The following is a 10,343-nucleotide window of genomic DNA, read 5'->3' on the forward strand; positions in this document are numbered from 1 at the left end:
CTTCATGATTCTCAGCACAGTTTGGTCATGTGACTTTATGGGATGAAGCAGAGAAAGTTCTAGTTAGGGAAGATAAATAGAGACGGGACGAGAGCAGGTTGTGTTTCTTTACCCGGACAAACAGAGCCCATGAGATGAATGTCCCACAGGAGCTCTAAAGCCGGTCTCTATGGACGGGAACACAGTGTCCTGGGAACGGAAGAAGGGTCTGAGAGAGTGACTGTCAATCAGTTTAAACAAGAGCCTCTTCACTCCACATGATCAGACTTTATCTCTTTGTGCTCCGTCTTCTTCTGTCTGTTTCGTTCTCTCACGCTTTCTTCAGTTTTGCTGCACAGCTGCAGAGAATAAGCTGTAATGTTCTCAGATCAGTCCTCGTCTGTTTGGTTTATTTGTTCATTAAATACAGAGAGACTGATGCAGCAAAAGGTGAGATTAGATTTAGATTTAAATTAAGAAAAAAATAGAAACCGACACTAAGATGCTGGATGACACCAGACTGTCTCTCATATTTATACTTAATACAGTAAATTAAAATGCAACTATAAACCTGTACAGATTAAAATAATCAGAATAAAACAGAACTGAGTAAAATCACTTAAAAAAAATCACGTTTTTAATCAAAATCAGTAAGAACAAAAATCTGAATGAAAGTTCAGAAATCAGAACGAAATACCAAATAATTTAATAAAAATCCCATGTAACTGTATAATAATAATACTACATACTATAATAATAATAGTGTATAGTGTTAATAATAAAAACACTATACTATACTAATACTAATATAAAAAGTATTAAAAAGAGAATAGAATAATTACAGACTAATTTATCAAAAATACACATTTAATAATTTTAATAAATTCCGTAATAAATAAATATTGTATTATTATTATCAGAATAGAATAAATTGGCAAAAGAAACACTTTAATTAGAATAATAATATAATTAAATACAAATGAACAATTAATCAGATACAAATAACTTACAAATTAGAATAAAGTAGGAAATTGTTTAATAAAGTAAAAATATTCCATAAAATCTTATAAAGTATAAAAAATTACTTATAAAGTAACAAAATAATATAATTATTTTAATCAAAAAAATATATTAATTAATCAAATAGAACAATTAATCAAAATATACATTTAGAAACAAGACTATGACAATAAATAATTAAGAAATAATAACATCTAAAATAAAATTATTATTTTATGAATAAGAATAAAATATAATTGAAGAAAGCACTAACAATAGGGTAATAATTTTAAACAGACAAAAACAATTAATCAATATATATTAAAAATCTGAATGAAATAGATAATGGAGAATCATTTAATAAAGCAAAAGATTCACTAATCATAATCATTTTATTAATCCGAGTAGAATAGAACTGACTAAAGAAACACTTTATTTAGAAATTAGAACAGATTAGAGATCTTAATTTTCATTAAGGAGATACAAATGTTTCAAAAATCTGAAAAATCATCAAGATTAATTAAATGTAACAAATATTATTATAAATTAGTAAAATAAAAGGAAAACTAAAAACAAGTAAATGCAAAAAAATAAAAATAAAAATATAATAATAATAATAAAAAATAAAAATAAAATGTTCCAGCATGATATGCTGTATGTGCACAACGATACACAAACAGGCCAAACATGACACTAGAGACTGTACAGAATGAACATAGCTTCTGGTTGCTGGGCTCACCGGGTCTCAGAATCATTAACACTAATGAGTTTGAGCAGCACAAATCATCCATCAGTGCATGACAAGATGGAAAACAGCTCCTGAAATCTTCAGCTGTTTCTCTAACAATTGAGCCGGCGTTGCTTCATACGATCTCGGAGCATATGGCATGGGTTCAGGCGGTACAGTATGTCAGCGTGCTGTTAGTGCACTTCACTGCTTTGATTGAGCGCTGCGCAGACAACAGCAAACAGCAAACACACCGTTCTTCAAAACCAGCTGATAACGGCGCAAACTACAACATGCAAAGTGTGCAAGACTATTCACAGCAGTTATCAGGAAACCACAATAACACGACTCCATCATCAACACCTCAAGACACCGCAGGCGCAGACTTTGATCTTACACACAAAAACAAGCCACACACACAGAGCCCAACTAAATCATCTGGATCACTGTGCATTAAAGAGCTCAGTGATGAGACTGAATTATAAGAGCAAACACAGCAAGACAAATAAACACGAGCGAGACAACGGAGTCATTAGGAGAATGTTGGCAGGAGTCTGTTCATACAAATGCGAAAAGCTGAGGAACAGATCTTTACTAGGAAATGCATTGTCTGTTCTGCTGAGGTGTTAACTGTTTTAATTAGTTTAGACGTTTATAAACAAATTCATGCTTTCATTCATCAAGGACACTTTGAGCTGATCCAAAGTGACAGGAAAGACACAAAGACACAATTAATGCTGATATTTTGAACTTTTTATTAATCAAAAGAATCCTGAAAAATAAATTGCATCACAGTTTCCACAGAAATATTGTGCAGCACGCTTGTTTTCAACACTGATAATAATCAGAAATGTTTCTTGAGCAGTAAATCAGCAAAAGAATGATTTCTGAAGATCATGTGACACCGAAGACTGGAGGAATGATGCTGAAAATACAGTTTTGATCACAGAAATAAATTACAGTTTAAGAGATATTCATATAGAAAACAGCTGTTTTAACTTGTAATAATATCTCAGAATTGTACTGATATTACTGTATTTTGTAAACAAATAAATGCAGCCTCAGTGAGCTAGTTTTATGTCAGTATCACTGATATGAATTGATAATTTTGAATCAGATGTTATTTTTATATTTTTGTTTTATTTTTGTAGTATAATTTTAGTAAAAAAAAAAAAGTATTTTGTCTATTTAAGTAAAATAAATTCCATATATATACATTTGAAGTTATACAAAAAAAAAAAAAAAAGAAAAAAAGGAGAAATATTGGTTTGGCAATTAGTTAAAATAAATGTTATTTATATATATATATATATATATATATATATATATATATATATATATATATATATATATATATATATATATATATATATATATATATATATAATGATTGTTTTATTTCAAGTAACAAAAATGCTTCCTATATGCATGTAGTGAGTATAATATTTTTTTAATAAAAGAGCATTACATAACTTTATACAGTAGTGTATATGTGATGCTCCCAGTTTGAGGGAAAAGATCCATCAGCGTAATCACATGCTGCCTACTTCTTGAACAGATTTGGTTCAGGAGCATCTCAAAGCCTCCAAAGCGACGGAAAGGAGAAAACAAAGGAGGGAAAAACAATACTTTTAGGCGTCCCACACAAAAAACCCATTCTCAGGTTCAGACATTAGCAGTTGAACAGGTCAGGTGTTTTCTGGAAGGAGAAACACGTTTCCTGAAACCGTGTTTAACGAACGAGAGCCAAACCGTTCAAGGCTGTTCTGCAGAAAACGAAAGCGATTTTAACACGAGATTGTCTTTAACATTAAGTGACTGGAGAGCGCAGTGGGGTGGGAACTGGAAACCAATGAAAACATTCAATAAACACAGGTTAAAGAGCTTGTGTGAGTGTGAGCGAGAGGGTGTTGATTTCATTGTCTTCATTGGCTCTAGTTTTACAAATAAACCTTCAAATTATTATTTTAATGCAGTCCGCCAAAGTCAAGAATACTGCAAATCTTCTTCATAGATTTTAACTAGAGAGACTAGTTTCCAGATGTATATTAAAAAAGACGTTTATCGTCACATCTGGTCTTGAAAACACGTCCCATGCAGTCAACTTCAGAAGTCACAGACAATACGTGATGTTTTCTGAGTCTTTTTTTTAATGCTTCAGAATCTTGTTGGTCTACAGTGCTGGAGGGAATTTCCTGCATTAAATATTGAAACCCTGTATGTCGTCCCAAACGTTGCATTTTGTTCTGAAAAAATCAGTAAAAGGACGCTTGTCTCTTTGCTCGCACTAAAGGAAAATGCTTGGGACAGTAAGGAAATAAACAGAATTTGATCTGTGCACTTCTTCATCGGGTTACATTCACATTTAATCGTTTAGCAGATGCTTTTATAAAAAGCGATTTACAAATGAGAATAGAAAATAATCAGAATACAGCATGGCACTAGATTACATCTAGATTACATAGGAAATCTGCCATCGAGCAGTGTATATTTATTTATTTCAATATTTTTTTTGTTAATATTTGTTATTATTTAAATTTTTTACAGCATAACTAAAATTTAGAATTAGCTTTTATTTTTATTTTTCATTTCAGTTTTTGTTCCTTTTGCGCTGTATATATATATATATATATATATATATATATATATATATATATATATATATATATATATATATATATATATATAGATGATTAATTTCAAAAACTTTTAGCAGTTTTTTTCCAATGCAGAATTTATAATTTTCTTTTTTTCTTTTTTAAAGTGTGTTTGCCATTTTCACTGGTATTTTTTTTTTTTTACGGTTTCCATTTATTTTCATTTTAATTTAATTTTTAGAAATTATTGCAATGTATAATAAATGTAATATATTTCAGTTAGTGCTAAGGCAATATTCCATATATTTTCATAAATTAAATTAAATTAAATTAAATTTTTATTTTTCTGTTTAATCTTTATTTCAGGTTAGTTTAATTATTTTAGTTTTATTTATTTCCGATGAGTAATTTTAATGATTCATCGTAAACTTATTTCACTTGGTTTCAAGGCATTATCAAAAAAAAATATTTTTTTTAAATGTTATCTTTAGTTAACATAAAAATATCTGTTTTACAGACAAGCATTCAGAACGTATATAGAAACCTATTAATCTCAAACCTTGTTATTAATGGAAAGGTTTTCAGTGAATAATGACTTAATTTTACGTCTAGTCTTCAATCAATGTGCACAAGTCACAGAACCAGTCGTATGAGCCAGTTTTATGTAGTTTTTTCTGTATTTTTTTGGAGCTGAAACTAAATCCTACTCGTCTCACTCATTGAGAAGAGTAAACAACCCCAGATTTCTGCCTTTTAAGGTGAGCGACGCCTTCTCTTTCTGTAGTTCCTCACAGAATAAACAAGTTGAAGCTCTTCCCTGTGAATCACGCTGACAACGAGATCCCAAACGACTAACGCTGACTTCTAACAAGAGCATCGGGCTCAGAGACAGCAGTCCTCCATCAGGGAGACCACCCACAGCCTTCATGCATTAGCCAGTGACAGAGCGGATCTTCAGAAACATCTCGTGCCTGAAGCGTGCTTATTAACACCACTTTCACAAACAGACCACAGATCGAACGAATGCAACCTTTCTACTTTCACTTCTAGACACCTGACATTGATGGACGGGTTAAGAACTCACCAGTCAGGTAGTGAAGGTGAAATAACATGCCTAGATTTTATCTCACGGTTCTAAGGGCGGAACGATATGTGAATAGTCACAGATATTTGTGATCATTTAGCTAGTGAAAGAAAAAAACTCTTATGATTCAATTCCGTGAATCATTTCAAACTGTCCATTTGAGTGAATCATTAAAACTGAGTTTGCAGGTTCCCACAAGGCATCTTGTTATTGTCTTCATATACACTATTGGTAAAATGTTTTTTAAATACGTTTCTTCTGCTTACCAAGGCTACATTTATTCGGTAAAGATTTCAGTAAAACTAGTAAAATTCTGTAATATTTTTAAGATTCAAAATAGCTGTTTTCTATGTGAATTTATGTTAAAATATAATTTATTTCTGTGATACGTAGCTGTATTTTCAGCATCATTCCTCCAGTCTTCAGTGTCACATGATCTTCAGAAATCATTTTAATATGATGATTCACTGCTCAAGAAACATTTCTGATTATTATCAATGATGAAAACAGTCGTGCTGCACAATATTTGTGTGGAAACTGTGATACATGTTATTTTTCTGGATTCTTTGATGAATAGAAACTTCAAAAGAACAGCATTTATTTGAAATCGAAATCTTTTACAACATTATATATATGTCTTTACTGTAACTTTTAATCAATTTAATGCACTTTTGCTGAATAAAAGTATTCATTTATGACAGTGTAAATTAAAATAATTTGTGTTCATTAAGTTAAAAAAAAGTGTGAAAACATGGCTTGATTATTTTTAATCTACTAAATTTACTGTTTAGGTATTAAATAAAATATCTTGCAAGCAATAACTAAATAGTTTATTGAATGCATTTACATTCATTTTAGAGTGAATACATAAATAAAGATATATACAGATTTAAAATTATTATTTTAGCTATATCATCCAGTCTTACCTGATGCTAAAATATACACATTATTCTGATAAAACGTGATTTGCAAATCAACTTCTAATAGAAAACCCAAGCCCAACGCTTGAAAGATATTTTCCAGTGCACTAATACAAACGGCATATCATGCTTTTAATGCCATTTAAATACCAAGTAATCAACATCAAATTAATATTTTATGGATGAGGGAAGCAGAACACATTTATATGCAGAGCTTCAGATGGCATTTTCTCCAAATGTCACTCTTTTCCACAAAACGTGAGACGCTGCGGGCTGTTTATGTCACGAGTCATGATATTATGAATGATACTTCAGAAGCTCAAGTGAAAGTTAAGCAACGTACTTACTTTGCTTAATAACGTGAACACGTACGGGGTCCGAAGCCTTCTCCGCGGCCCGGTCCCATCGTCCACCGTAGCGCTGAACCCATGCACTCGCTTTACACGCATAGAGTCCCGCATCAGACAGATCCACACCGTGAACCTTGAGCTGGAAATCCCACTTTCCCAGCCGCCTCACGTCCACTGCATTAGATGCATTGGTCAGCACGCCGTCACGACTCAGACGGGCCACAACCCGCGTGCCGTTCATCAGCCACGTCACCTCCAGATCCACCGAGGCTTCAGCGGACACAGAACAGGTGAGGAGCAGCGACTCTCCTGTGGACAATGTGCTGTCGTCCTGAACCTGGACACTGAAGGAGCTCGCTGAGGATTTAAAGAGAAAGACAAGCAGAAAATATGCAAGCATTAGAAATGAAACTGAAATCATACAGATCTCAATGATGCAAACTCAATAAACACATACATTAAGAGTAACAGTGATGCACTTGCAACCTCACGTTGGTCCAAACTACAAAAATGGTTAAAAATAATTTTCATTAAATTAATTAAATCTGACATGAAATATAATACAAATAGTAGATTTAATACTGCCGAGCCAAGTCAATATAGCACATTTAAAAGCAGCAGAGTATTTTTTTAAAAAGCATATAAAAAGCAAACATGCATCATAAAAAACAACACCAACAACAACAAAAAAAACCCTGAATCAGACCAATTTGACATTTAATCTCTTAAACTAACCTTAATGAAAATCGAGAGAAAAGTAGTAAGGATTTAGAAGCCTTGTACACAGAAACAGCTATTTAAAATAAAACTCTTCTAAACTTTGCAGGAAAATGTTACTAAAATGACTAAAACTGAAATAAAAACAAAAAGCTCAAAAATGTAACAAATTAAATTACAAAATAACATAAAATGACTAAAACTTAAAGTTAAACTAAAATTGAAATGGAAGAGAAAAAAATAAGAGCTAATTTAAAATATGAATAAATAATATGATGGTATGAACAATAAAAGTGCGTAATAAAATTAACTAAAACTAAAATTAAAACTAAAATGGAAGAGAAGAGAAAAATTAAAAGCTCATTTAAAATATGAATAAATAATATAATAGTATGAAAAATAAAAGCACATAATAAAATTAATAAAAAAAAAACTTCAACTAAAATTAAAATGCAAAGCATAAAAATTAAAGCTAATTTAAAATATTCCTAAATACTATTTAGCATAAAAAGAGTAAAAGCACATCAAATTATAAATAAATAAATATAAATAAAATAATAAAATATATATATTTTTTATACGGAAAAGAGCAACATGAACATTCTGCTGAATTTCTCCTTTTGTTTTAAACAGAAAAAAGCAACTTATTCCAGGTTTGCCATAACATAAGTAAGCAAATGATTCCTGAATTGTCATTTACGGTTGAACTATTCCTTTAATTTGTAAAAGCAAACTCTAAGTCATTTCTCCTGGGGATGAGTGATATTCAGCACATCACGTTAGATGGCACAGACTGCTTCTGTGCTCTATGTTCTCTTAACATCTTCTAGTTACAATCTCAGACAACACAAAGACTCGGAGAGTTTGCGTAACGTCTGCTGGATGGTTCTCCAGACACCCGCAGTCTTCCTGATTTTAATTAAAACTCTGCAGTAACATTGACAGTATATATGGTAACCAGGCAGGAATTTCACTGGCAACGAGTATTCAAACAGCCTGGTTTATGAGAAAGGTCTGAAGACGTTAAACAAGATAAAACCAGTCAAAAGAGCATATCTACTCTTCTCGAGGGAGGCGCTGCACGACTTTAACAACTATAATCAATTCTCCTTCATTCTCTTTTTCCTCCAAATGCAACTTATTTATTCATTTGATCATTGATCATCCGAGCGAATTGCATAACAATGATTCATCGTAAGTACTTTTATACTATCAAATTGGATTATTTCATGGCATTATGATCATGACAGTTTCCCAGGAGACACAATACAACTAAAGTGATGAAATTGACAATATTAAGCAAATACACAACAATATAAAGTCATAATGGAAGAGAATTAAAGGAATAGCTCACTGAAAATTGTGCAAGTCATAAGATTAACTTTATTTTTGTTTGCTTTTCAAGACTTTAGCAAATTTAATGTATAAAATGCATACTTTTTACAAAATTTAAATTACATTTAATGCATCATTTTATTTATATAAAAATAAAATGTGACATTCATAATTTAATTTCACTGAATGCATAATAAAAAAACCTAATATTATTTAATTTAATTTAATACAAATTAAAAATAACAAATTTTAATTCATTGAATGATATTTTAATTTATATTATTTATAAAAATAAAAACTAATATAATTTATAATTCAACATTTAATTTCAACGAATGCATAACTTATATATATATATATATATATATATATATACATATAATGCATAACAATTTACACATTAAAACAAGTAATTTAATTTGAAAGCATTATTTTTTTTCCAAATGTATGATTTCATTTCAATGAATGAATTACTTAATTTACTTATTTTAAAAGAAAAAAACTAGCATAATTCATAATTCAATTTCATTCCATGTACAATAATAAAAAAAAAAACTTTTTATCATTAAATGTAATACATTATTTAATTTGCAACTTATGTAATTTACAATTTAATTGAACAATTTAGTTTACATAATTAAAAACTAACAAAATGACAAAAGCACAAACTACGGCGAAAACACAAAAAACAGTAGTAGCCAATTCTAAATCTGAATTAATACTATAAATAGTATAAAAACAATACAAAAATATAAAAATCTACATGCATTTCTACTAATATATTTTAATTGTGTCATGGCTTTATTCTGTTGTGCTTTGGGTTTTTTTTCTCGAGTTGTTCTAAAGTGTTACTAACCCGTCGGGGGTGACAGTCACTTCTCCCATCTCCATGGTCTTCTCCTGAATACGGTTCCAGGCTCCCTGCTCTCTCGTCCACAGTCTGGCCGTGCACATGTACATGCCGTGATCCGCCGGCGTCGCTGCGGAGAGCACAAGACTGTGCGAGACGCCGTTCCCCATTTCTAGCCTCATCCCGCCATCTGTGTAGCGCAGCATGTAATTGTTGCCAACCGTCACACCCAAATCTGGACCAAAGCTCAGCAGGTCCTCCAGCTGAGATGAGCCCTTCTTCACTGACCAGGTAAGAGACAGGTAAATTCCCTCCATGAAGTTACGGGAGATATTGCACAGGAGTCTGACGGATCCGCCCTCATGAACCACAGGGCTTGGGGCATCGGGAGCCACAATCAGACTGTTGGGAATAACTGAAATTGACAAGAAAAGAAGAGTTTTAGAGAAAAGGTGCAAGAACTAACAAACCGATAAACCGATATATCGGCCAGCTTGATTTATCTGTTAATTGGAGATTTTTGCAGCATCCAAAATCTCCTTTTATTGCAGTATGTTTTACAATAAAATACTATTTAAGTTTATCTTCTTCAAAATTTAACATTTAATTAAATGTGTTAGATTACGTGTGATTATTATTTGTGAAATTTACTAGCAATATGACAGTGAAAACTGATTTTTTTTTATTTTTCTTTTTTTTTTGCAGTATCTGAAAATACTGAAATAGTATGTGTCATTTTTTAAATATCTACACTACTTTTTAAAAGGGTCAGTGAATTTTTTACA

General features: G+C 31.2%; 1 protein-coding gene across 1 annotated transcript in view; it reads right to left on the reverse strand.

Moving 5' to 3' along the window:
- Positions 1 to 10,343, reverse strand: part of LOC113100113 (prostaglandin F2 receptor negative regulator-like) — a 38,021-nt gene that overhangs the window by 19,312 nt on the left and 8,366 nt on the right. The window contains exons 3-4 of the mRNA XM_026264978.1: positions 9,565 to 9,973; positions 6,654 to 7,009 (exon numbers count right to left, since the gene is read on the reverse strand). Of these exons, the coding sequence (XP_026120763.1) occupies positions 6,654 to 7,009; positions 9,565 to 9,973 (765 nt within the window). The remainder of the gene's footprint in view (positions 1 to 6,653; positions 7,010 to 9,564; positions 9,974 to 10,343) is intronic.

The sequence above is a fragment of the Carassius auratus genome, unplaced genomic scaffold (genome assembly GCF_003368295.1).
Source record: "Carassius auratus strain Wakin unplaced genomic scaffold, ASM336829v1 scaf_tig00217184, whole genome shotgun sequence".
In the NCBI taxonomy this organism is placed as follows: Eukaryota; Metazoa; Chordata; class Actinopteri; order Cypriniformes; family Cyprinidae; genus Carassius; species Carassius auratus.